The sequence below is a fragment of the Anomaloglossus baeobatrachus genome, chromosome 4, assembly GCF_048569485.1.
Source record: "Anomaloglossus baeobatrachus isolate aAnoBae1 chromosome 4, aAnoBae1.hap1, whole genome shotgun sequence".
Taxonomy (NCBI): Eukaryota; Metazoa; Chordata; class Amphibia; order Anura; family Aromobatidae; genus Anomaloglossus; species Anomaloglossus baeobatrachus.
The window spans coordinates 39,537,827-39,565,821 of record NC_134356.1 but is presented as its reverse complement, the minus strand read 5'-3'; the positions used below and the strand labels follow the sequence as shown (position 1 = coordinate 39,565,821).

The 27,995-nt window shown below is 43.9% G+C and overlaps 1 protein-coding gene across 1 annotated transcript in view; it reads right to left on the bottom strand.

Annotated features, from left to right (window-relative positions):
• Positions 1-5,758: 5,758 nt before the first annotated feature.
• CRACR2A (calcium release activated channel regulator 2A) overlaps positions 5,759-27,995 on the bottom strand; it is a 145,602-nt gene continuing 123,365 nt past the window's right edge. Inside the window, exons 14-18 of the mRNA XM_075342196.1 lie at positions 19,838-19,919; positions 19,231-19,345; positions 16,947-17,048; positions 8,641-8,717; positions 5,759-6,820 (exon numbers count right to left, since the gene is read on the bottom strand). Of these exons, the coding sequence (XP_075198311.1) occupies positions 6,730-6,820; positions 8,641-8,717; positions 16,947-17,048; positions 19,231-19,345; positions 19,838-19,919 (467 nt within the window). The 3' untranslated portion in view covers positions 5,759-6,729. The remainder of the gene's footprint in view (positions 6,821-8,640; positions 8,718-16,946; positions 17,049-19,230; positions 19,346-19,837; positions 19,920-27,995) is intronic.

The following is a 27,995-nucleotide window of genomic DNA, read 5'->3' as shown; positions in this document are numbered from 1 at the left end:
GGGCCCAGGTACTCTTTCCTTAGTAGGGTAGAATGTAGTCAAGCATGAACAGAAAAAATAATAATCTAAGATAATGCTGATTACATTACTGTATATTTACTAACATAAAGAAAACCACTTCCCAGAAATTATAGCCATAAAATATTCCACCAGGGAATGTGAAATATCCTCCTTCACTACTTTGTACCAATAGAGAATTTAAATCTTTAAAGTACCATAATCAACATAATCAACCCCGAATTTTGAAATTATTAAAAAATAAAAAATAATAATAATTTAATAAGGCCCCGTCCATGAGGATCTACTGACTGCTTTTTAGCTTACAGACAGACAGGGAAAGAGAGCGAAAGAGACAGACAGGGTAAGAGACAGACAAAGAGACAGACACAGGGAAAGAGACAGAGGGAAAGAGACAGACAGGGAAAGAGGCAGACAGGGAAAGAGAGAGAAAGAGACAGACAGGGAAAGTGACACAGATAGATAGACAGACAGGGAAAGAGACAGAGGGAAAGAGACAGACAGGGAAAGAGACAGACAGGGAAAGAGAGAGAAAGAGACAGACAGGGAAAGTGACACAGATAGATAGACAGACAGGGAAAGAGATAGACAGACAGGGAAGGAGATTGAGACAGACAGGGAAAGAGATTGAGACAGACAGGGAAAGAGACAGACAGACAAAGAGATAGAGAGAGAGACAGAGAGATATATACAGAGGGGGAGACAGACAGAGAATGGGAGAGAAACAGAGAGACAGTTAATATTTGATTTATACATTCTATCCCGGGAATGTTAATACATTCTATTTTGTTAACAACAGTTATTAACCCGGGCAAAGCTGGGTATTACAGCTAGTTTTATATAAAGAGACAATCTTTCAAAAAAGTTTTTGCTCTCTTCGAGTTCCGATTTTTTTCTCTTAGCCCAAAGCTGCCTTCATAAGTCTGCCGGTTTTCCTTGGAATCAGTCAACAGTGTGCTGACAAAAATTCCTAACACCTTAGCTTTTATGGTAGAAATTCCTTATCTAAGAAAATCCTGATATAAGGACATTTCCCAGAAAGTATAGTAACAGAATATTCCACTAGTGAATGTGATCTAACTTCTTCACTACTTTATACCATCAGGGAATTCACATCCATTACCTTAATCAACCAAGGATTTTGAAATTATTAATTAAAAGTTTAATAAGGCCCCGCCCATGAGGATCCACTGAGTGCTTTTAAGCTTACCATAGAATAATTATGGGGGTCCAGGTACTATTTTCTTAGTAGGCTAAAATGTGTAGAAAGGTAAAATTTAAGATAATATTATAACTAAGTTTTAAAAATAGATTTTAGATAGTTGTATTGCATTCACCCTGTTTTTATTCAAGGTCCTAAGGAAATACTATACATCACCGGAGAAATGTAATGTAACGCTTATGAACACATTTTACATATATAGTAGATACAATCTTTCTAAAAATGTTTTGCTCTCTTTTTGGGGTCTAGTTTTTTTTTTTTAGCCCTTCAGAAATCTGCTGGTTTTCCTTGGAATCAGACAACAGTGTGTTGACAAATGTCCTTAACACCTTAGCTTAGCAGAAATAATCTGAGATAATGCTGCTGATCACATTACTATATGTTTGATGATATAAGGTCAAAACTTTGAAAAAAAGAGAATATTCCACCAGGGAATGTGAAATCACCTCTTTCACCACAAGGTAATTCAAATATACCCCTTAACTATGCTAACCAAAAAATCATCTTGAGCTTATTAAGTAAATATGTCTAGTAAGGTCCCGCCCCCGAGGATCCACTGAAGACATTATAGCTTACCATAAACCTCAGAACACTTATGGGGAGCCAGGTCCTATTTTCCTACTAGGGTAAAACCAACCTATGGTAATAGTTTTGCCAAGTTAAGTTATATAAGTCATCACTATAGATTTACTTTTTTTTAACCCCTTCATCCCCAGGTGATTTTCTGTTTTTAGTTTTTGTTTCTTCCTCCCCTTCTTCCAAGAGCCATACCTTTTTTTTTATTGTTTACTTCAATATGAGGGCTTGCTTTTTGCGGGACGAGCTGTACTCTTAAACTAATAATAATTTTAAGGTGCTAAAAAGGCGAAAAACATGGTTGACTCAACGCGGTAGATTTTTTTAGTGGGTAAATGCTTTATATAGTAGGAACAAAATAAGAAAGAAGACAAAAAGAAATAAAGACAAGCCATTGCCATTCTTGAGAGCTATATACTGTATATACAATATATATATATATATATATATATATATAGTCAATGACAATGATTAGACAGCGTATTAGGATGCACCCCAACTACTAACACCTGGGGGTCAATTTATCTCGAAAAGATGCAAATACAAGTGTGTAATAAATATTTTAGGAGAGATGAGCGGTCGTCAGTTACATTACAGTAACCGATCTTAATATAAAAAAAACTAACACATCCATTATGTTACATGTAAATAGCAGCACATTAATCACATTTTTATCTTTAAAATGGAATAGCAATTATAGCAAGTGATAAATCATCCACACAACATGGGTTCATAATGCCGCAATCTCAGCGAAAAGTCTCAGCTGTGTTATAATTCTTGTTGTCTACAGTCTCCACTAGGGGGAGCTAATTGCACAGGCTTTCTATACCTAGCAATGAGCTCCTCCTAGTGGTGACTTCAAGAACTTCCACCATTTAGCCCACAGCAATCGCTGCCTGTGATACGGACATCACTAGACACTTGTTTACATTTTCCTTTGTACTGTAATTAGTTGTAGAAGAAACAAAATCTTTTTAAAGATACCCATAGTGCCAAAACACAGGATACAGTCAATTTAAGCAGATAAAGAAAAATTTCACTTAGGATACCGTCTCACTAAATGACATACCAGCGATTCCGACCACGATTTGACCTGGTCAGGATCGCAGGTGCGTCACTAATGGTCGCTGGTGAGCTGTCAATCAGGCAGATCTCACCAGCGACCAGCCACCAGCGACTCTGCGCTTACTAACCAAGGTACACATTGGGTTACTAAGCAAAGCGCTTTGCTTAGTTACCCGATATTTACCCTGGTTACGTGTACAGGGAGCCAGCACTGGCAGCCTGTAAGCATGTACGCTGGTAACCAGGGTAAATATCAGGTAACCAAGCAAAGTAATTTGCTTGGTTAACCAATATTTACCTTGGTTACCAGTGTACACCGCTTTGCGCTGGCTCCCTGCACACGTAGCCAGGGTAAATATCGGGTAACTAACCAAAGCACTTTGCTTAGTAACCCGATGTGCACCCTGGTTACATGTGCAGGGAGCTAGCGCTCAGCGGTTTACGCTGGTAACCAGGGTAAATATCGGGTAACCAAGTAAAGCGCTTTGCTTAGTAACCCGATATTTACCCTGGCTACGTGTGCAGGGAGCCAGCGCTAAGCGGTGTACACTGGTAACCAAGGTACTTTGCGCTTTGCTTAGTTACCCAATATTTACCTTGGTTACCAGCGTACGCTGCTTACACAGAGTCGGTGCTCGTTGGCCTCCCGCCGTCAAACATGCCGATGTTTGCTGCCCTGCGGGAGACCAATGAGCAAAAAATAAACCAGAACAGTGTGTAACGATCAGCGATTTCACAGCAGGGGCCAGGTCGCTGCTTAGTGTCACACACGGCGAGATCGCTGATGAGGTCACTGGTACGTCACAGAACCTGTGACTCAGCAGCGATCTCGCTACGTGAGAAGTACCCCTTAGTCTTTTGCTAGTCCTGGTATATTGAAAACGGATTTTTCCATTAAGTTAGTATTTTTTGATTTTTATGTCTTCTATTTAGTGTTGTTTTAAAAAAAAATAAAAATCTTTTTTTTTTTTTTTTTTTTTTAAATATCCCTTCATTAGGTGTTTTTTTCAGCATTGTAGGCCATGTTTACACTAGTGTTGGAAGCTAAAAAGATGTATTCAGTACAGGTTAGCACTGATGACCTGCCGGAACAAGTGCAGGATTAGCAAGTATCATGCACAAGCCTTAATGACACAGCACGGGTGGCCCAGAGGCACCAAAATTTGTCAGAACTCCCTCACCCTCACTGTCCAATAATCCAGGACTCCTCTGTAGCGCCCAGAGACAGTCGTTAAGATGGCAAAGCTCTCAGTATAATGAAGTGAGCTTTGTCATCTGCGTTGATGCCCATGCACAGTGCAGCAGCTGATAATAGACTCATCTCTGCATAGGCAGCAATAGAATTGCATTAAGCATTGAGCATGTGCTGTTACAGTGGGTACGGAAAGTATTCAGACCCCTTTAAATTTTTCACTCTTTGTTTCATTGCAGCCATTTGGTAAATTCAAAAATGTTAATTTTTTTTCTCATCAATGTACACTCTGCACCCCGTCCCCCATCTTGACAGCAATAAAACAGAAATATAGAAATTTTTGCAAATTTTTTTAAATAAGAAAAACTGAAATATCACATGGTCATAAGTATTCAGACCCTTTGCTCAGACACTCATATGTAAGTCCCATGCTGTCCATTTCCTTGTGATCCTCCTTGAGATGGTTCTACTCCTTCATTGGAGTCCAGCTGTGTTTAATTAAACTGATAGGACTTGATTTGGAAAGGCGCATACACCTGTCTATATAAGACCTCACAGCTCACAGTGCATGTCACACCAAATGAGAATCGTGAGGTCAAAGGAACTGCCCAAGGAGCTCAGAGACAGAATTGTGGCAAGGCATAGATCTGGCCAAGGTTACAAAAGAATTTCTGCAGTATTCAAGGTTCCTAAGAGCACAGTGGCCTCAATAATCCTTAAATGGAAGAAGTTTGGGGCCACCAGAACTCCTCCTAGACCTGGCCGTCCAGCCAAACTGAGCAATCGTGTCAGAAGAGCCTTGGTGACGAGGTAAAGAAGAACCCCAAGATCACTGTGGCTGAGCTCCAGAGATGCAGTAGGGAGATGGGAGAAAGTTCCACAAAGTCAACTATCACTGCAGCCCTACATCAGTCGGGCCTTTATGGCAGAGTGGCACGACGGAAGCCTCTCCTCAGTGCAAGACATATTAAAGCCCGCATAGAGTTTGCAAAAAAACACATGAAGGACTCCCAGACTATGGGAAATAAGATTCTCTGGTCTGATGAGACAAAGATAGAACTTTTTGGGGATAATTCTAAGCGGTATGTGTGGAGAAAACCAGGCACTGCTCATCACCTACCAAATACAATCCCAACAGTGAAACATGGTGGTGGCAGCATCATGCTAAGGGGGTGTTTTTCAGCTGCAGGGACAGGACGACTGGTTGCAATTGAAGAAAAGATGAATGCGGCCAAGAACACAGATATCCTGGAAGAAAACCTCTTCCAGAGTGCTCTGAACCTCAGACTTGGCCGAAGGTTCACCTTCCAACAAGACAATGACCCTAAGCACACAGCTAAAATAACAAAGGCATGGCTTCAGAACAACTCTGTCACCATTCTTGACCGGCCCTGACCTAAACCCAATTGAGCATCTCTGGAGAGACCTGAAAATGGCGTCCACCAACGTTCACCATCCAACCTGACGGAACTGGAGAAGCTCTGCAAGGAAGAATGGCCGAGGATCCCCAAATGCAGGGGTGAAAAACTTGTTGCATCATTCCCAAGAAGACTCATGGCTGTACTAGCTCAAAAGGGAGGGTGCCTCTACTCAATACTGAGCAAAGGGTCTGAATACTTAAGACCATGTGATATTTCAGTTTTTCTTGTTTAAAAGATTTGCAAATATGTCTACATTTCTGGGTTTTTTTCTATCAAGATGGGGATGGGGTGCAGAGTGTACATTAATGAGAAAAAAAATGAACTTTTTCGAATTTAGTATTTTTCAGATGAGAGTCGTCTGTTCAAGTCTACGGGAGCACAAAGAAAATGAATCCCATACGGATCATCCATATTGCATTCAATCTTTACGAAAATATTGCCATTATTGACTTAGAAAACTGTTTTTGTAATTTTTTTAAGCTGTTGATGTATAAAAAAAATGGACGTACGGATAAAAATGGATGTCAATATGGAGCAAAATCCCACTGATGGAGTCCCAATCAGAACTAGGAAGTGATATAGCTCAGTAAATCCCACCTATGCTTAAGCACTAGCCCAACCCCTACCTAAATCCAAACATATAGAATAGAATCTATAACTCAGTAGTGATTGGTTTGAACATAAGGATAAAAAAGGGTGACAATATGGCGCAAAATCCAGCTGATGAAGTCCTACCGATCAGACTTGATCAGTGACCTTAGAAAAGGAAAAGAGGCTGAACAAGGAAGTGATATAGCTCAGTAAATCCCACCTCCGCTTAAGCACTAGCTCCACCCCTGCCTAAAGCCAAACATGTAGACAATCTATAATCCGGTAGTGATCGATTCTTCAGTTTCACTGTGTTGACTTCCAATCAACAAGTTCTTCTAAGACAAGTCTGATTGATGTCATGTATCTTTATCAGGAGAATCCATGCAGTTTCCACCATAAGTGTTGGGGGAAAAACTCTATATAACAAATATAACTTACAATAACAACATAAAATAATATATAACCAACAACAATGGTTTTCTTTTTACTTATAAAAAATATTGCTCTCTCGCCCAGGTCCATTTTTTTTCCATATTATCACCGACTAACTGAAATATCAGACTGATGGGTAGTATTATACTACATAAAAGTTGAGCACAAACTCTGGGAATCGTAGTGTAAAAACAGTAGGGTAGGTAAACAGTTTACTGTCTGGAACAGCAACTTTTCTTCTTTTGTGAGTCCTGGAGCTGGACAGTTTTCTCCTTCACTTTATCTTCTTGCTCTTTGAGAATCCTGGAGAAATAAGAAATTTAGGAATTCAACCGCTTGGGCCCGAGTCATCAAAGACATTTAATCAGAATTGTAATCCAAAACTGCTTGAAAGGTTGTAAAATGTTTGATCAAATTGAATTTTCACAAATTTTTTACCAATTTTAAGTCCGACAACTTTTAGAAAAGTGAGCAGCGCTGGGAAGGGATGGGATATTGTAAAGCTAATTTACACCATAAAAGAGTAGCAAGTTATGCCACAAATAATACAAAAAATAATGATCTGCCCCCACATCTTTAGAGACAAAAAGATATACCCCCACTTCCTGTGGTAGACAGGCAATGCCCCACCCCACTTCCTGTAGAGAGATAATGATCCACCCCACTTCCTGTAGAGAGATAATGATCCACCCCACTTCCTGTAGAGAGATAATGATCCACCCCCACTTCCTGTAGAGAGATAATGATCCACCCCACTTCCTGTAGAGAGATAATGATCCACCCCACTCCCTGTAGAGAGATAATGATCCACCCCACTTCCTGTAGAGAGATAATGATCCACCCCACTTCCTGTAGAGAGATAATGATCCACCCCACTTCCTGTAGAGAGATAATGATCCACCCCCACTTCCTGTAGAGAGATAATGATCCACCCCCACTTCCTGTAGAGAGATAATGATACACCCCCACTTCCTGTAGAGAGATAATGATCCACCCCCACTTCCTGTAGAGAGATAATGATCCACCCCCACTTCCTGTAGAGAGATAATGATCCACCCCACTTCCTGTAGAGAGATACTGATCCACCCCACTTCCTGTAGAGAGATAATCATCCACCCCACTTCCTGTAGAGAGATAATGATCCACCCCACTTCTTGTAGAGAGATAATGATCCACCCCACTTCCTGTAGAGAGATAATGATCCACCCCACTTCCTGTAGAGAGATAATGATCCACCCCACTTCCTGTAGAGAGATAATGATCCACCCCACTTCCTGTAGAGAGATAATGATCCTGTAATGAGACAATGCCTCACTCCACTTCCTGTAAAAATAATGATCCATACCAACTTAATGTTCAGAGATAATGACCCCCCCTCACTTGCTTTAGTGATAATGATCTAACCTCTACATCCTGTATAGAGCTAATGATCCACCCCACTTCCTGTAGTGAGACAATGTCTCAGTCTCCCCTTCCTGTAGAGAAACAATGACCCACCCCACTTCCTGTAGAGATAATGATTCACCCACACTTTCTATAGTGAGACAATGATAATGATCCACCACACTTCCTGGTGAGAGATAATGATCTATCCCCACTTCCTGTAGTGAGACAATGCCCCACCCCACTTCCTGGTGAGAGATAATGATCCACCCCCACTTCCTGTAGAGAGATACTGATCCACCCCTATTTAATATAGAGAGATAATGATCCACCCCCACTTCCTGTAGAGAGATACTGATCCACCCCTATTTAATATAGAGAGATAATGATCCACCCCCACTTCCTGTAGAGAGATACTGATCCACCCCTATTTAATATAGAGAGATAATGATCCACCCCCACTTCCTGTAGAGAGATACTGATCCACCCCTATTTAATATAGAGAGATAATGATCCACCCCCACTTCCTGTATTGAGACAATGACCTACTCCCACTTCCTGTAGAGAAATAATGATCCACCCCACTGCCTGTAGTGAGACAATGCCACGCCCATTTCCAGTAGAGATGGGTGGGGCATTGTTCTCCTGCATAGTTTATTAATGACTACATAGTAGATCTATGACAGTCAGGACTTTTAGAAAAGAGAATATACAAATTATTTTAGCTGCACACGACTTACGTTGCTAAATGCAGAATTGATTCTTTCACATTGTGTCCACTGGAGGCGCTGCATTCATAGAAAAGTAAGCTGCAATCCTGAAGAATAAAAAGATGTCAGCCTTAAAACAGGTTAAAGATCAGTTCCTCCCTGGAGGATGTTTCACTAATTGCCATGTAATACTATCTATCTCCTGCAGTGGCCACTGTAAGAGACACATGCAGCCACCTGGTGATGATCACTAGTTATTACTCACTTAGAGAAGGAGTCAAAAGTTGACAGTTTGGAGTGGACCCTTCGTTCAGACAGTTATTGTCCTATCTATTCTGGAGTGGACCCTTTGGTCAGCCAGTTATTGCCCTATCTATTCTGGAGTGGACCCTTTGGTCAGCCAGTTATTGCCCTATCTATTCTGGAGTGGACCCTTTGGTCAGCCAGTTAGTGCCCTATCCATTCCAGAGTGGACCCTTTGGTCAGACAGTTAGTGCCCTATCTATTCCAGAGTGGACCCTTTATTCAGCCATTTATTGCCCTATCTATTCTGGAGTGGACCCTTCATTCTGCCAGTTATTGCCCTATCTATTCCAGCATGGACCCTACGTTCAGCCAGTTATTGCCCTTTCTATTCTGGAGTGGACCCTTCATTCTGCCAGTTATTGCCCTATCTATTCTGGAGTGGACCCTTTGGTCAGCCAGTTATTGCCCTATCTATTCTGGAGTGGACCCTTTGTTCAGCCAGTTAGTGCCCTATCTATTCCAGAGTGGACCCTTTATTCAGCCAGTTATTGCCCTATCTATTCTGGAGTGGACCCTTTGGTCAGCCAGTTATTGCCCTATCCATTCTGGAGTGGACCCTTTGGTCAGCCAGTTAGTGCCCTATCCATTCCAGAGTGGACCCTTTGGTCAGCCAGTTAGTGCCCTATCTATTCCAGAGTGGACCCTTTATTCAGCCAGTTATTTCTCTATCTATTCTGGAGTGGACCCTTTGTTCAGCAAGTTATTGCCCTATCCTGAATTGGAGTGGACCCTTCATTCAGCAAGTTACTGTCCTATCTATTCCAGAGTGGACCGTTTGTTCAGCCAGTTATTGCCCTATCTATTCCAGAGTGGACCCTTCGTTCAGCCAGTTATTGCCCTATCTATTCCAGGAGTGGACCCTTCGTTCAGCAAGTTATTGCCCTATCTATTCCAGGAGTGGACCCTTCGTTCAGCCGGTTATTGCCCTATCTATTCCAGAGTGGACCCTTCGTTCAGCTAGTTATTGCCCTATCTATTCCGGAGTGGACTCTTTGTTCAGCCAGTTATTACCCTTTCTATTCCAGGAGTGGACCCTTCATTCAGCCAGTTATTGCCCTATCTATTCCGGAATGGACTCTTTGTTCAGCCAGTTATTGTCCTATCTATTCCAGAAGTGCACCCTTCATTCAGCCAGTTATTGCCCTATCTATTCCAGGAGTGGACCCTTCATTCAGCCAGTTATTGTCCTATCTATTCCAGGAGTGGATCCTTCGTTTAGCCAGTTATTGTCCTATCTATTCCAGGAGTGGACCCTTCATTCAGCAAGTTACTGTCCTATCTATTCCAGGAGTGGACCCTTCATTCAGCAAGTTACTGTCCTATCTATTCCAGCATGGACCCTTCGTTCAGCCAGTTATTGCCCTATCTATTCTGGAGTGGACCCTTCATTCTGCCAGTTATTGCCCTATCTATTCTGGAGTGGACCCTTTGGTCAGCCAGTTATTGCCCTATCTATTCTGGAGTGGACCTTTTGATCAGCCAGTTAGTGCCCTATCTATTCCAGAGTGGACCCTTTATTCAGCCAGTTATTGCCCTATCTATTCTGGAGTGGACCCTTTGGTCAGCCAGTTAGTGCCCTATCCATTCTGGAGTGGACCCTTTGGTCAGCCAGTTAGTGCCCTATCCATTCCAGAGTGGACCCTTTGGTCAGACAGTTAGTGCCCTATCTATTCCAGAGTGGACCCTTTATTTAGCCAGTTATTGCCCTATCTATTCTGGAGTGGACCCTTCATTCTGCCAGTTATTGCCCTATCCTGAATTGGAGTGGACCCTTCATTCAGCAAGTTACTGTCCTATCTATTCCAGAGTGGACCGTTTGTTCAGCCAGTTATTGCCCTATCTATTCCAGAGTGGACCCTTCGTTCAGCAAGTTACTGTCCTATCTATTCCAGGAGTGGACCCTTCATTCAGTAAGTTACTGTCCTATCTATTCCAGCATGGACCCTTCGTTCAGCCAGTTATTGCTCTATCTATTCTGGAGTGGACCCTTCATTCTGCCAGTTATTGCCCTATCTATTCTGGAGTGGACCCTTTGGTCAGCCAGTTATTGCCCTATCTATTCTGGAGTGGACCCTTCATTCTGCCAGTTATTGCCCTATCTATTCTGGAGTGGACCCTTTGGTCAGCCAGTTATTGCCCTATCTATTCTGGAGTGGACCTTTTGATCAGCCAGTTAGTGCCCTATCTATTCCAGAGTGGACCCTTTATTCAGCCAGTTATTGCCCTATCCATTCTGGAGTGGACCCTTTGGTCAGCCAGTTAGTGCCCTATCCATTCCAGAGTGGACCCTTTGGTCAGACAGTTAGTGCCCTATCTATTCCAGAGTGGACCCTTTATTCAGCCAGTTATTGCCCTATCTATTCTGGAGTGGACCCTTCATTCTGCCAGTTATTGCCCTATCCTGAATTGGAGTGGACCCTTCATTCAGCAAGTTACTGTCCTATCTATTCCAGAGTGGACCGTTTGTTCAGCCAGTTATTACCCTATCTATTCCAGAGTGGACCCTTCGTTCAGCCAGTTATTGCCCTATCTATTCCAGGAGTGGACCCTTCGTTCAGCAAGTTATTGCCCTATCTATTCCAGGAGTGGACCCTTCGTTCAGCCGGTTATTGCCCTATTTATTCCAGAGTGGACCCTTCGTTCAGCCAGTTATTGCCCTATCTATTCCGGAGTGGACTCTTTGTTCAGCCAGTTATTACCCTTTCTATTCCAGGAGTGGACCCTTCATTCAGCCAGTTATTGCCCTATCTATTTCGGAATGGACTCTTTGTTCAGCCAGTTATTGTCCTATCTATTCCAGGAGTGGACCCTTCATTCAGCAAGTTACTGTCCTATCTATTCCAGGAGTGGACCCTTTGTTCAGCCAGTTATTGTCTTATCTATTCCAGGAGTGGACCCTTCCTTTAGCCAGTTATTGCCCTATCTATTCCAGAGTGGACCTTTTGTTCAGCCAGTTATTAGAGTGAACCCTTCATTCAGCCAGTTATTGCCCTATCTATTCCAGGAGTGGACCCTTCATTCAGCCAGTTATTGCCCTATCTATTCCGGAATGAACTCTTTGTTCAGCCAGTTATTGCCCTATCTATTCCAGGAGTGGACCCTTCGTTCAGCCAGTTATTGCCCTATCTATTCCGGAATGGACTCTTCGTTCAGCCAGTTATTGTCCTATCTATTCCAGGAGTGGACCCTTCATTCAGCCAGTTATTGCCCTATCTATTCCAGGAGTGGACCCTTCATTCAGCCGGTTATTGTCCTATCTATTCCAGGAGTGGACCCTTCGTTTAGCCAGTTATTGTCCTATCTATTCCAGGAGTGGACCCTTCATTCAGCAAGTTACTGTCCTATCTATTCCAGGAGTGGACCCTTTGTTCAGCCAGTTATTGTCTTATCTATTCCAGGAGTGGACCCTTCATTCAGCCAGTTATTGCCCTATCTATTCCAGGAGTGGACCCTTCATTCAGCAAGTTATTGCCCTATCTATTCCAGGAGTGGACCCTTTGTTCAGCCAGTTATTGTCTTATCTATTCCAGGAGTGGACCCTTCATTTAGCCAGTTATTACCCTATCTATTCCAGAGTGGACCTTTTGTTCAGCCAGTTATTAGAGTGAACCCTTCATTCAGCCAGTTATTGCCCTATCTATTCCAGGAGTGGACCCTTCGTTCAGCCAGTTATTGCCCTATCTATTCCGGAATGGACTCTTTGTTCAGCCAGTTATTGCCCTATCTATTCCAGGAGTGGACCCTTCGTTCAGCCAGTTATTGCCCTATCTATTCCGGAATGGACTCTTCGTTCAGCCAGTTATTGTCCTATCTATTCCAGGAGTGGACCCTTCATTCAGCCAGTTATTGCCCTATCTATTCCAGGAGTGGACCCTTCATTCAGCCGGTTATTGTCCTATCTATTCCAGGAGTGGACCCTTCGTTTAGCCAGTTATTGTCCTATCTATTCCAGGAGTGGACCCTTCATTCAGCAAGTTACTGTCCTATCTATTCCAGGAGTGGACCCTTTGTTCAGCCAGTTATTGTCTTATCTATTCCAGGAGTGGACCCTTCATTCAGCCAGTTATTGCCCTATCTATTCCAGGAGTGGACCTTTTGTTCAGCCAGTTATTGTCTTATCTATTCCAGGAGTGGACCCTTCGTTTAGCCAGTTATTGCCCTATCTATTCCAGAGTGGACCTTTTGTTCAGCCAGTTATTAGAGTGAACCCTTCATTCAGCCAGTTATTGCCCTATCTATTCCAGGAGTGGACCCTTAGTTCAGCCAGTTATTGCCCTATCTATTCCGGAATGGACTCTTTGTTCAGCCAGTTATTGCCCTATCTATTCCGGAGTGGACCCTTCGTTCAGCCAGTTATTGCCCTATCTATTCCGGAATGGACTCTTTGTTCAGCCAGTTATTGCCCTTTCTATTCCAGGAGTGGACCCTTCGTTCAGCCAGTTATTGCCCTATCTATTCCGGAATGGACTCTTCGTTCAGCCAGTTATTGTCCTATCTATTCCAGGAGTGGACCCTTCATTCAGCCAGTTATTGTCCTATTTATTCCAGGAGTGGACCCTTCATTCAGCAAGTTACTGTCCTATCTATTCCAGGAGTGGACCCTTCATTCAGCCAGTTATTGCCCTATCTATTCCAGGAGTGGACCCTTTGTTCAGCCAGTTATTGTCTTATCTATTCCAGGAGTGGACCCTTCGTTTAGCCAGTTATTGCCCTATCTATTCCAGAGTGGACCTTTTGTTCAGCCAGTTATTAGAGTGGACCCTTCATTCAGCCAGTTATTGCCCTATCTATTCCAGGAGTGGACCCTTAGTTCAGCCAGTTATTGCCCTATCTATTCCAGAGTGGACCCTTCATTCAGCCAGTTATTGTCCTATCTATTCCAGGAGTGGGCCCTTCATTCAGCCAGTTATTGCCCTTTCTATTCCTCCAGGAACCATAACAGGTTATTTTTGCCTCTCTGCCTTTCAGCAGCCATTTTTAATAGTCATAGCTTTACTTGACCTTCTTTTATCTGGGAGAAATTGGAAGTTTTTTTTACACATTACATAAGGGTACATTAGGATTGTCGTAAAATTCCCTGATTTATGACATTTCAGTTTCCTGTTTCAATTAACCATTTTAATGCCAGCTGTATACATTAAAAAATAGATCTCTTAGACTGATGAGACATGGTGTACTTATGGTGAAAACATACATCAGAATAATTTGTTAATCCTAATGTAAAAATAAGCATTTTAGTTGAGTACAGCAACACAGCGATAGAGCGCATGAGCCTGAGTATTCAATTTCCACCTGCTTATCCTGACTGACAGCTGCAGATTGTACTAAGCAGTGTAAAATCGCAACAGGGAGGCAGGACACTGAGGAGATGTCAATCAGGCTATGTATTTACCTATTATGCCTGCTTATAGCATCATAATATACCCCATTGGGGCTCCCAATCTACATTCCTTATCAAAATGTCTGCAGTGTGAGAGTAAATCCATGCAAACAAAAGGAAAAATATTACCCTTAGTGGGATTGCAAGCCAGAGCTTCAGCGCAGCAAAGCAACAGTGCTAACCACTGAGCTACCATGTTGCCCAGGTGGATAGAGATTGAAAAGCAGATAGGAAGGACACTGAGGAGCTGTCAGACTAAATGGAAGGATATTCAGCCGCAACAGCAGGGAGGAAGGACACTGAGGAACTGTCAATCAAGCTAGATGTGTCAAAATGTGACTGTAGGAAAGCAGGGGAAAGGGGCTCCAATGCTGTCCCTCACAATAGGGGTCCCTAGGCTATCCCTAACCTCAGGGTTACCCCTAATGGTGGAGATGCACGCGTCTCATGCCTGGCTATCCTGCTGACCACAACTAATCTGGTTCCCCCCTCCTGCCGGAGAAGAAAGTGTCAGGAGTAAGATGGAAACATATAAAGACAAGGGAAAATAAAAACTCTGAGACACTGCACACACAGGAACCAACAATGAGAGACTCAGGAGAAAAGCAAGAGCAGGAAGGTAGCGACAAAAAGACAACAAGGGTTAACTCAATAACTGCACACAGCAACAAGTACTACAACCACCACTTATTCTAGATCACAACACTTCACCAGACCACCTAAGATCAACTATAGCACAGAAGGAAGGATCTAGCCAGCATATATAGGAGGAGAGCAGATGTGATTGGCTCCCCCACAACATGTGATCAAAGGAGACTAACAAGCAGACCAGCAGAGATTACCTCTTGCTAGTCTGCCTATGAACTACCAATCTGTTGGTTGACGCCCGTGTCTGCTGTGCTGATCACAGACATCAGAGAAGTTATCAGGTGGAGTGTCGGAATCTGTAGTCTGAACAGATCCTGACGCCGCCATGACAGTCAGCGAAGTTTGTAAAAACCTTTGTGCTACAATATGAAAGGAAATTCAGCAGCAGCAGGGAGGAAGGACAATGAGGAGCTATCAGACTAAGTGGAAGGATATCCAGCAGCAACAGCAGGGAGGATGGACATTAAGGAGCTGTCAATCAGGCTAGGCTAGAAGAAAGGAGAATCAGTAGCAGCAGGGAGGAATCACCCTAAGGAGCTGTCAGACTGAGTGGCATAAAATCCTGCAGCAGGGAGGAAGCACACTGAGAACTTGTCAATCAAGCTAGGTGAGTGCAGATTATAGAGTATAATCTTTCAAAAAATTTTCTGACGTGACTTTTCATAGTAAGCACACCAGCCTCATTGGGACCAAGAGCTCTAATTACTAATGTATTCAGTTGATATTGTAAAAGATGATGTTCAGTCATCTTAATCATTGTAATTTTGCACAGGATTGCTGATGATAGTGGATGTTTTTTTTCTGGGATTTTGCTTGAAAACAAGAAAATATGTGAAAACTTCTTATATTCTTGCCTAAACTTTGAGAATCTAATGTACAGTACAGACCAAAGGTTTGGACACACCTTCTCATTCAAAGAGTTTTCTTTAGTGTCATGACTCTGAAAATTGTAGCTTCACATTGAAGGCATCAAAACTATGAATTAACACATGTGGAATGAAATACTTAACAAAAAAGTGTGAAACAACTGAAAATATGTCTTCTATTCTAGGTTTTTCAGCCACCTTTTGCTTTGATTACTGCTTTGCACATTCTTGGCATTCTCTTGATGAGCTTCAAGAGGTAGTCACCGGAAATGGTTTTCCAACAGTCTTGAAGGAGTTCCCAGAGATGCTTAGCACTTGTTGGCCCTTTTGCCTTCACTCTGCGGTCCAGCTCACCCCAAACCACCTCGATTGGGTTCAGGTCTGGTGACTGTGGAGGCCAGGTCATCTGGCGTAGCACCCATCACTCTCCTTCTTAGTCAGATAGCCCTTACACAGCCTGGAGGTGTGTTTGGGGTCATTGTCCTGTTGAAAAATAAATGATGGTCCAACTAAACGCAAACCGGATGGAATAGCATGCCGCTGCAAGATGCTGTGGTAGCCATGCTGGTTCAGTATGCCTTCAATTTTGAATAAATCCCCAACAGTGTCACCAGCAAAGCCCCCCCCCCCCCCCCCACACCATCACACCTCCTCCTCCATGCTGCACGGTGGGAACCAGCCATGTAGAGTGCATCCGTTCACCTTTTCTACAAAGACACGGTGGTTGGGTCCAAAGATCTCAAATTTGGACTCATCAGACCAAAGCACAGATTTCCACTGGTCTAATGTCCATTCCTTGTGTTCTTTAGCCCAAACAAGTCTCTTCTGCTTGTTTCCTGTCCTTAGCAGTGGTTTCCTAGCAGCTATTTTACCATGAAGGCTGCTGCACAAAGTCTCCTCTTAACAGTTGTTCTAGAGATGAGAAGGTGTGTCCAAACTTTTGGTCTGTACTGTATGTTATTCAAATGAGCTGGGGGGAGGGGGGGACCCTCATTTATAACATCTAATAGGGTGTGTGGAAAGGATAATTGCAATGGACTGTGCATTGGCAAAGTGAATGAAAATATAGGATGACCCCAAAATGCATAAGAATAAGACAGTAACGAGCAGTGATATGTAATAGACATCTCCTTTACCTTAGCGAGATGCTCCCCCAGACCGCACGGCACCTCGCGCTCCTTCTCAATGTCTGTTTTATTGCCCAACATTAATATGGGGATGTTCTCACCGGCCCCTTCCTGTGAGGAGAAGACAAGACCCCATCATCCCATACCTCCTCCTGTACTAAGATGTTCTGCAGCAGCTGATGTTTGCTTTATAATGTTCTGAAGCAGCTGAGGTTTATTATGATGTTCTGCAGCAGCTAAAGTGTAATATGATGTTCTGCAGCAGCTGAGATAGAGATAAATTATGAGGTTCTGCAGCAGTTAATGATTGTTTTCTATTGTTCTGCCGCAGCTGAGGTGTATTATGAGGTTCTGCAGCAGTTGAATTTTTTTTATAATGTCTTGCAGCAGCTGAGGTTTATTATAATGTTGTGCAGCAGCTGAGGTGAATTATGACGTTCTGAAGCAGCTAAAGTGTAATATGAAGTTTTGAAGCAGCTGAGATAAATTATGAGGTTCTGCAGCAGTTACCAATTGTTTTCTATTGTTCTGCCGCAGCGGAGGTGTATTATGAGGTTCAGCAGCAGTTGATTTTTTTTATAATGTTCTGCAGCAGCTGAGGTGAATTATAATGTTCTGCAGCAGCTAAAGTGTATTGTGAGTTCCTGAAGCAGCGAAGGTATATTATGATGTTTTGCAACAGCTGAGGTGTATTATGAGGTTCTGCAGCAGATGATGTTTATTATAAGTTTCTGTAGCAGCTGAGGTATGTATTATGATATTCTGCAGCAGCTGATGTGTGTATTATGATGTTCTGCAGCAGCTGAGGTATGTATTATGATATTCTGCAGCAGCTGATGTGTGTATTATGATGTTCTGCAGCAGCTGAGGTGTGTATTATGATGTTCTGCAGCAGCTGAGGTGTATTATGATGTTCTGCAGCAGCTGAGGTGTATTATGATATTCTGCAGCAGCTTAGGTGTGTATTATGATATTCTGCAGCAGCTGAGGTGTGTATTATGATGTTCTGCAGCAGCTGAGGTGTGTATTATGATGTTCTGCAGCAGCTGAGGTGTATTATGATGTTCTGCAGCAGCTGAGGTATGTATTATGATATTCTGCAGCAGCTTAGGTGTGTATTATGATATTCTGCAGCAGCTTAGGTGTGTATTATGATATTCTGCAGCAGCTGAGGTGTGTAGTATGATGTTCTGCAGCAGCTGAGGTGTATTATGATGTTCTGCAGCAGCTGAGGTATGTATTATGATATTCTGCAGCAGCTGAGGTGTGTATTATGATATTCTGCAGCAGCTGAGGTGTGTATTATGATGTTCTGCAGCAGCTGAGGTGAATTATGATATTCTGCAGCAGCTTAGGTGTGTATTATGATATTCTGCAGCAGCTGAGGTGTGTATTATGATGTTCTGCAGCAGCTGAGGTGCATATTATGATGTTCTGCAGCAGCTGAGGTGTATTATGATGTTCTGCAGCAGTTTAGGTGTGTATTATGATATTCTGCAGCAGCTGAGGTGTATTATGATATTCTGCAGCAGCTGAGGTGTATTATGATATTCTACAGCAGCTGAGGTGTATTATGATATTCTGCAGCAGCTGAGGTGTATTATGATGTTCTGCAGCAGCTGAGGTGTATTATGATGTTCTGCAGCAGCTTAGGAGTATTATGAGGTTCTCCAGCAGTTGATGTTTTTTTATAATATTCTGCAGCAGCTGAGGTGAATTATGTTGTGCAGCAGCTAAAGTGTATTTTGAGGTTCTGCAGCAGCTGAGGTGTATTATGAGGTTCTGAAGCGGCTGAGGTGTATTATGAGGTTCTGCAGCAGCTGAGGTTTATTATAAGTTTCTGTAGCAACTGAATATTTGTTTTATAGTGTTCTGCAGACGAGGTGTATTATGATGTTCTGCAGCAGCTGAGGTGTATTATGATGTTCTGCAGTAGCTGAGGTGTATTATGAGGTTCTGAAGCAGCTGAGGTGTAATATGATGTTCTGCAGCAGCTGAAGTGTATTATGATGTTCTGCAGCAGCTGACGTTTATTATGATGTTCTGCAGCAGCTGACGTGTATTATGATGTTCTGCAGCAGCTGAGGTGTATTATGATGTTCTGCAGCAGCTGAGGTGTATTATGATGTTCTGCAGCAGCTGAGGTGTATTATGATGTTCTGCAGCAGCTGACGTTTATTATGATGTTCTGCAGCAGCTGAGGTGTGTAGTATGATGTTCTGCAGCAGCTGAGGTGTATTATGATGTTCTGCAGCAGCTGAGGGGTGAACGATTAGCTTTCTCTGCATCTTACCTCCACACTGGTCAGCCACTGTCGCACTGCTGTGAATGTGTCTTTGGAGGTGATGTCATACATTACAACCACGCCGTCAGCTTTCCTGAAGAACTGTTTGGTGATGCTGCGGTACCTGGCGCAGATACAGGACACGTAAGAATGCGATCAGTAAATATCTAACCTGGTAGGTGCTTGTCTGACATTATAGAGACATACAGACTGTCCAAAACGAAAAATGTTTTCCTTGCCAATGTCAATCAATGTCGATTCGTGCGGGGTGGGCTTCTGGGACCCCACTGATCGGTAAGATGAAGGAGCAGAAGCCTTTTTTGGCACCGAAACACCCTTCACCTGCCTGGGAGCCTCCAAGTCCTGCCCGAGAACACCTAATTTTGGGAAGGGTTTACATAGAGCACAAGGTTGCCTAAATTTTTAAAAATATGTGACAGTACTGGAAAATTTGGGGCTGAAATCCGATAGGATAAAAAAGGCCGATCTGCCTTCTGTCTCGCTTGCTTAAAATGTGCTTGCTCTGGAAGGAAGAGTCCTGCGCTGGATCTCGTCACCTCTTCACCCAAGATCCATATAATATAGCCCCATAATATATTAATGTAGAGCCACAAACCTTTCTTGCCCCGCTGTGTCCCAGAGCTGCAGCGCCACCTGACAGTTTTCCACCGTTACCGTCTTTACGCTGTAATCGATACCTGCGTGATGAAGCGGAGAAAGATATGTTATAGGGTCAGACGGAGGACTCATGGTCATTGTTTAAGAGCTAATTATATATTATTTTTCCTTGTTTCTATCTATATTAAATAATTCCATAGGTTAAAAAAAACCTCGTTCCAATAAGTTCACCTTATCTCCTCCAATTATATATTTTTTTGTCACTAAATTTTCTATAACGCCCAATGTTATGTACTGAGGAAATCATCCAGCTCGTCTGTAAAAGCTGTTATAGTGTCAGCCATTACTACCTCATTTGCTAGGGCATTCCACAGTCTGACTGCTCTAACTGTAAAGAACCCTTTCTTATTAAGCTGCTGGAATCTCCTTTATTCCACCCGTAATGAGTGTGTCACGGTCCTCTCTCTGCTATAACAGAGTAGTGACGGGTTTTTGTCTGAGTCTCACTTTCCCCTGTGAGACTCGCTTTCCCCTGTGAGACTCGCTTTCCCCTGTGAGACTCGCTTTCCCCTGTGAGACTCGCTTCCCCCTGTGAGACTCGCTTCCCCCTGTGAGACTCACTTTCCCCTGTGAGACTCACTTTCCCCTGTGAGACTCGCTTTCCCCTGTGAGACTCGCTTCCCCCTGTGAGACTCGCTTTCCCCTGTGAGACTCGCTTTCCCCTGTGAGACTCACTTTCCCCTGTGAGACTCGCTTTCCCCTGTCAGACTCGCTTTCCCCTGTGAGACTCGCTTTCCCCTGTGAGACTCGCTTTCCCCTGTGACACTCGCTTTCCCCTGTGACACTCGCTTTCCCCTGTGACACTCGCATTCCCCTGTGAGACTCACTTTCCCTGTGAGACTCGCTTTCCCCTGTGAGACTCGCTTTCCCCTGTGAGACTCGCTTCCCCCTGTGAGACTCGCTTCCCCCTGTGAGACTCGCTTTTCCCTGTGAGACTCGCTTTCCCCTGTAAGACTCGCTTTTCCCTGTGAGACTTGCTTTCCCCTGTGAGACTCGCTTTCCCCTGTGAGACTCGCTTTCCCCTATGAGACTCGCTTTCCCTGTGAGACTCACTTTCCCCTGTGAGACTCGCTTTCCCCTGTGAGACTCGCTTTCCCCTGTGAGACTCGCTTTCCCCTGTGAGACTCGCTTTTCCCTGTGAGACTCGCTTTTCCCTGTGTCCCCTGTGAGACTCACTTTCCCTTGTAAGACTCGCTTTCCCCTGTGAGACTCGCTTTCCCCTGTGAGACTCACTTTTCCCTGTGAGACTCGCTTTCCCCTGTGAGACTCGCTTTCTCCTGTGAGACTCGCTTTCCCCTGTGAGACTCACTTTCCCCTGTAAGACTCACTTTCCCCTGTGAGACTCGCTTTCCCCTGTGAGACTCGCTTTCCCCTGTGAGACTCGCTTTCCCCTGTGAGACTCGCTTTCCCCTGTGAGACTCGCTTCCCCCTGTGAGACTCGCTTCCCCCTGTGAGACTCGCTTTCCCCTGTGAGACTCGCTTTCCCCTGTGAGACTCGCTTTCCCCTGTGAGACTCGCTTCCCCCTGTGAGACTCGCTTTCCCCTGTGAGACTCGCTTTCCCCTGTGAGACTCGCTTTCCCCTGTCAGACTCGCTTTCCCCTGTGAGACTCGCTTTCCCCTGTGAGACTCGCTTTCCCCTGTGAGACTCGCTTTCCCCTGTGAGACTCACTTTCCCTGTGAGACTCGCTTTCCCCTGTGAGACTCGCTTCCCCCTGTGAGACTCGCTTCCCCCTGTGAGACTCGCTTTTCCCTGTGAGACTCGCTTTCCCCTGTAAGACTCGCTTTCCCCTGTAAGACTCGCTTTTCCCTGTGAGACTCGCTTTCCCCTGTGAGACTCGCTTTCCCCTGTGAGACTCGCTTTCCCCTGTGAGACTCGCTTTCCCTGTGAGACTCACTTTCCCCTGTGAGACTTGCTTTCCCCTGTGAGACTCGCTTTCCCCTGTGAGACTCGCTTTCCCCTGTGAGACTCGCTTTTCCCTGTGAGACTCGCTTTTCCCTGTGAGACTCGCTTTTCCCTGTGTCCCCTGTGAGACTCACTTTCCCCTGTAAGACTCGCTTTCCCCTGTGAGACTCGCTTTCCCCTGTGAGACTCACTTTTCCCTGTGAGACTCGCTTTCCCCTGTGAGACTCGCTTTCTCCTGTGAGACTCGCTTTCCCCTGTGAGACTCGCTTTCCCCTGTAAGACTCACTTTCCCCTGTGAGACTCGCTTTCCCCTGTGAGACTCGCTTTCCCCTGAGAGACTCGCTTTCCCCTGTGAGACTCGCTTTCCCCTGTGAGACTCGCTTTTCCCTGTGAGACTCGCTTTTCCCTGTGAGACTCACTTTCCCCTGTGAGACTCGCTTTCCCCTGTGAGACTCGTTTTCCCCTGTGAGACTCGTTTTTCCCTGTGAGACTCGTTTTCCCCTGTGAGACTCTCTTTCCCCTGTGAGACTCGCTTTCTCCTGTGAAACTCGCTTTCCCATGCGAGACTCGCTTTCCCCTGTGAGACTCGTTTTCCCCTGTGAGACTCGCTTTCCCCTGTGAGACTCGCTTTCCCCTGTGAGACTCGCTTTCCCCTGTGAGACTCGCTTTCCCCTGTGAGACTCGCTTTCCCCTGTGAGACTCGCTTTCCCCTGTGAGACTCGCTTTCCCCTGTGAGACTCGCTTTCCCCTGTAAGACTCGCTTTTCCCCTGTGAGACTCGCTTTCCCCTGTGAGACTCGCTTTCCCCTGTGAGACTCGCTTTCCCCTGTGAGATTCGCTTTCCCCTGTGAGACTCACTTTCCCCTGTGAGAGTCTGCTATTTAAATGTATTCCCTTTTCTTTGGGGAACAGAGGTGTAATGTCAGTATTCCCTGCCAGCAAGCAGTCGCATTACCATTTCAGGTGTCTCCAGTTTGGACCAGTCTCAGTCCCTTTATATACCCTCTGCTACTAGCAGAGGGTGCCAGTTATTCTCTTATTCATTTGGATGCTTGTCCACAAAGCAGGAGAAGGCTATAAGACGATAGCAAAGCATTTTCAAGTTTCCCTTTCCTCAGAAATGTAATTAAGAAATGTCAGTTATCAGGAAAAGTAGAGGTCAAGATGAGATCTGGAAGACCAAGCAATATTTCTGTAAGAGCTGCTCGTAGGATTGCTAGAGAGGCAAATCCGAATCCCCTGCATGACTGCAAAAGACCTTCAGGAAGATTTAGCAGACTCGGAGGTTGTGGGACATTGTTCTACTGTTCAGAGACTCCTGAAAAAAATATGGCCTTCATGGAAGAGTCATCAGAAAAAATCTCTCCTGCGTCCTCACTATGAAATTCAGCGTCAGACGTTTGCAAAATAACATCTAAAGAAGCTTGAACCATTTTGGAAACAAGTCCTGTGGACCAATGAGGTTAAAATGGAACTCTTTGGCCGCAATGATCAAAGGTGTGTGGGGAGACAAAAGGCACAGAATTTCAGGAAAACAACATCTCGCCAACCATTAAGTAAGAAGGGGGATCAATCATGCTTTGGGGTTGTGTTGTAGCCAATGGCACGGGGAACATTTCACAGGTCGAGGGAAGAATGGATTCGATGAAATTTCAACAAATTCTTGAGTAAAACATAACATCATCCATAAAAAAGTTGAAGGTGAAAAGAGGATGGCTTCTACACATGGATGATCCTAAACATACGTCAAAATGCACAATAGATGGCCAGAAAAGGCGCAAGCTGAAGGTTTTGCAATGACCCTCACAGTCCCCTGATCTGAACATGATAGAAAATCTGTGGCTGGACCTCAAAAGAGCAGAGCATGCAAGACGAGCCAGGAATCTCATAGAACTGGAAGACGAGCCAAGAATCTCACAGAACTGGAAGACGAGCCAGGAATCTCACAGAACTTGAAGATGAGCCAGGAATCTCACAGGACTCGAAGACATCTCCAAGGAAGAGCAGGGCATGCAAGACGACCCAGGAATCTCACAGAACTGGAAGATGAGCCAGGAATCTCCTACACAACTGAAAGATGAGCCAGGAATCTCACAGAACTGGAAGACGAGGCTGTTGTGAATGTCAGTTATGCTTTTGCTGCTGTGAGGCTCCCTCTTGTGGACAGGAATAGTTTGGACAGAGACCAGGTGTGTTGAGCAATGGGCATTTCCATTGCTAACTCTCTGCCTATTTAAGCCCTGGTCTGCTAGCAGGCTATGCCGGATGTAAGTTGTTCTTTGTTCACCAGCCTGCTTCATCCTGCTCCAGACCACATCTACCCCAGATAAGTGCTTGGCTCTTTATTTGTTATTTGGTGCTTTTTGCTCTTATCTGAGTTTGTCATTTGCTGTGGTTGTTTTCAGTTTATTTGCATGCAGGGATCTTCCCTCTCAGTTGCTTAGCTGGGAAGCTCCCTGCAGCTATGTTTGGAGTATTGCTCCTATAGTCCATGTGTTTGTTGCTTCTTGAATTTGTAATGGTTCCGGCTTTCCGTTCATTGGTATTACAAGAGTGCCTGGTATAGGACGCAGTTCAGATCTAGCGATCTGAGGGCTTTTTGTACTATCAGGTTTTTGGATTTTTGCAGGGTTTTTCTCTGGCCACCATCAGTCCCTTTCCTGTCCTTTCCTATTTTAGTCAGCGGGGGCCTCACCTTTTGCTAATCCTGTCATCTATCTGTGTATTGTGTTTTCCTATATCACCGCAGTCTTTGAATGTGGGGGGCTTGCTATTCTTTGTCTATTTTCTGAGGCAGAGAGTTATTCATCTTCCCTTCCTTTAGGATCGTTAGTTCTCCGGCTGGGTTCGCGGTGCACAGGATGTTAGTTCACCCCTCGGGTACTTCTAGTGTTGATGGTTAGTAAGGGGATGGTGGCCAGATTAGTTGCCAATGCTCTTGTCACCTTTTACCAATGATTTGTGGTGGTCTTCCATGGTTCCGGATCATAACACGAGGCAGGAATCTCACAGAGCTGGAAGACGTCTCCAAGAAAGAATGCATGAAAATCCCTCAAACAAGAATTGAAATTTTTGCTTCTGCAAAAAGCGTTTACAAGATGTGATACTTGTCAAAGGGGGTGACACTGGACCATGTTCCTTTTTTTGTTAATTTTAAAATGTAAAAGCTGAATGAATATATATATATATTGATTAAAATACAATCTTAACTGTTCATAATAAAGGTTATTTTGACAAGGGGTACCCACACTTTTGCATGCCACAGTATATAAGGCACTATACTCACCAATAAAAACAGCAAAAAAATAAAAGTAATATAAAAAGAAAAAACATATTTTCTGGTATAATTTTAGTTCGATATTAAGTTTTTTGTTGTTTTTGTGACACTTTTGCTCTTTTGTATTCCCCTTCTGTCTTTCCTATACTCCATAAATGTTCCTTTCTTGCATATTTCAGCTGTGTAATATTATCAGCAGCACAATCTGTTTATATTAGCAATTTCTTCCCTGCAGTAGAGGGAAGTCACTGAGTTGTGTCAGTAGAACAGGTTGCAGCGTCACCTTTGACCTGATGGATTTGGCAGGAGAAAAGCTGGAATATAGAACGCTAATTTATGATGGCGTTTCACTGCAGCGGGAGATGGCGCGCGGTGGATAAGGTATGCATGGCTGGACACTTTTAGTTTTTGGCAGCATAACCCGCAATATCACATATCGCGGTCTGGGCTCGCTGCATTGATAGAACCCAAGGGACATATTCAACTTTATGTTTGAAGGACCGAAACAAGAGAACCTGAATAGGTAATGGAGCATGAAAGGGGAAGTGTTTAAGCCGAGTTATAGTCTTCCTAGGAGATTTACAGAGGATATGCAAAATATTGGATGCAAAATTACCAGCTATAGTGTTATTGAGGAGGCTGCTGGGAACAACAACATCTGGACCTACTATTAGGAAAGTGAGATAATTAGTCATAATCAATTAGCTCACTGATTAGAAAGCATATTGGGGATAATTTAAGATGCACGGGAACTGTACTTGTGTGATGTAATATATGACTACCCCTGATGAAGCACCTTGTGCGAAACGCGCACCATGTTCGGTGGACATCAAGACTCTCTTTTTTGGTTGGTGCTATGCTCATTAATTTATGCTCATTTGGTTTTTATCCTGATCCTACATTTATATATATATATATATATATATACATATATATATATATAGATAGACACATATATACGGTATATATATTACTGTGTGTGTATATATATATATATATATATATATATATATATATATATATATATACACACAGTATATATACTGCATATATATATATATATATATATATATACAGTACATATATATATATACTGTATATACATATATATTATATATATATATATATATATATATATATCTCTATAAAAATACATATATACACATGTGTGTGTGTGTGCATATATATATATATATATATATATATATATATGTATATACGAGTTATGTATATATATATATATATATATATATATATATATATATATATATATATATATTTATTGCTTTCGTATATACGCATGACATATATGCTGCTTTGCTAAGGTATCTGTGGCACCCCTGAGGCTTCAGTCACCACAGGGTACTGCACCTCAGCCAAGATGTAGTATTCATCCCGGGTAAGACGGGGGTCATTCACTGGTGTATACCACAATTCATATAACAAACAGTTAGCTGCCCTCCCACTGGGACTGGGCTAGGATAGGTGCTGGGGGTGGCCATCAGGAGGTATGGGACCTCCTGTCCACTAGTTCGGCAACCCGGGAGGTGGGGCACCGTCAGGGGAAGTGAGTGGCAACATCACATAGGAGGAGTCGAGCCTGGTCCGGTGGACAGACAAGGGGAAGAGGACATAAAAGTACAAGGGACCCGTGGCTTGGAGCTGGAGGGGCTTGGCCCGGGTTCTTAGGAAGAAGGGGGATCCCAGGGCTCGCAGGGAGTGCGACAGGTACCCGTGACCCATTCCATGGCCCAGGAGCTGGAGTGGAGGGATTACCAATAGAAAGGACACACAGGAGGAACACCGGCCTTGACCTCCAAACTATCCGGGATTGGCTGAAGCCCATAACAGCGGATCTCCTCACTCCAAGGGCGGTGACATCTCAGTGAGTAAAGAACTTTGACTGCACTTCCTGTGTCATCCCATCACTGCCGGCATCGTCGCCCTCACGCTCCGCCGTCATCAGAGACTACCACTCTCATCATCACCGGGGCCTGAGCACTGCTGTGGAGAGCTGCACCATCCGAGCTGCGCTACCATCTACCCCAGAGGATACCTCCTATACTATCCGCAAACCACAGGTGGCGTCACGAATACAAACTCTTCTCCCCTGTAAATATCCCCTTCATCCATCTTTATTGACTACTAGCTGTACTACCCGGCTTCGCCCGGGTTAATAACTGCTGTTAACAAAATAGAATGTATTAACATTCCCGGGATAGAATGTATAAATAGAATGTATTAACATTCCCGGGATAGAATGTATAAATGGAATGTATTAACGCCCGGGATAGTAACTGTCTCTGTTTCTCTCCCATTCTCTGTCTGTCTCCCCCTCTGTATATATCTCTCTGTCTCTCTATCTCTTTGTCTGTCTGTCTCTTTCCCTGTCTGTCTCTGACTGTCTCTGTCTCTTTCTCCATCTGTCTCAATCTCTTTCCCTGTCTATCTATCTCTTTCCCTGTCTGTCTATCTATCTCTGTCAGTTTCCCTGTCTGTCTCTTTCCTTGTCTCTTTCCCTCTTTCCCTGTCTGTCTCTTTCCCTCTCTTTCCCTGTCTGTCTCTTTCCCTCTGTCTCTTTCCCTGTGTCTGTCTCTTTGTCTGTCTCTTTACCTGTCTTTGTCTGTCTCTTACCCTGTCTGTCTCTTTCCCTTTCTTTCCCTGTCTGTCTCTTTCCCTGTCAGTCTGTCTCTTTGTCTGTCTCTTTGTGTCTGTCTCTTACCCTGTCTATGTCTGTTTGTTACCCTGTCTGTGTCTCCCTCTTTCCCTGTCTGTGTCTGCCTCTTTCCCTGTCTGTGTCTGTCTCTTTCCCTGTCTGTGTCTGCCTCTTTCCCTGTCTGTGTCTGTCTCTTTCCCTGGCTGCATTGTGACATGCCAACATTCCATATAAGGGCGTGGCTGCACATTCTTCTGAAG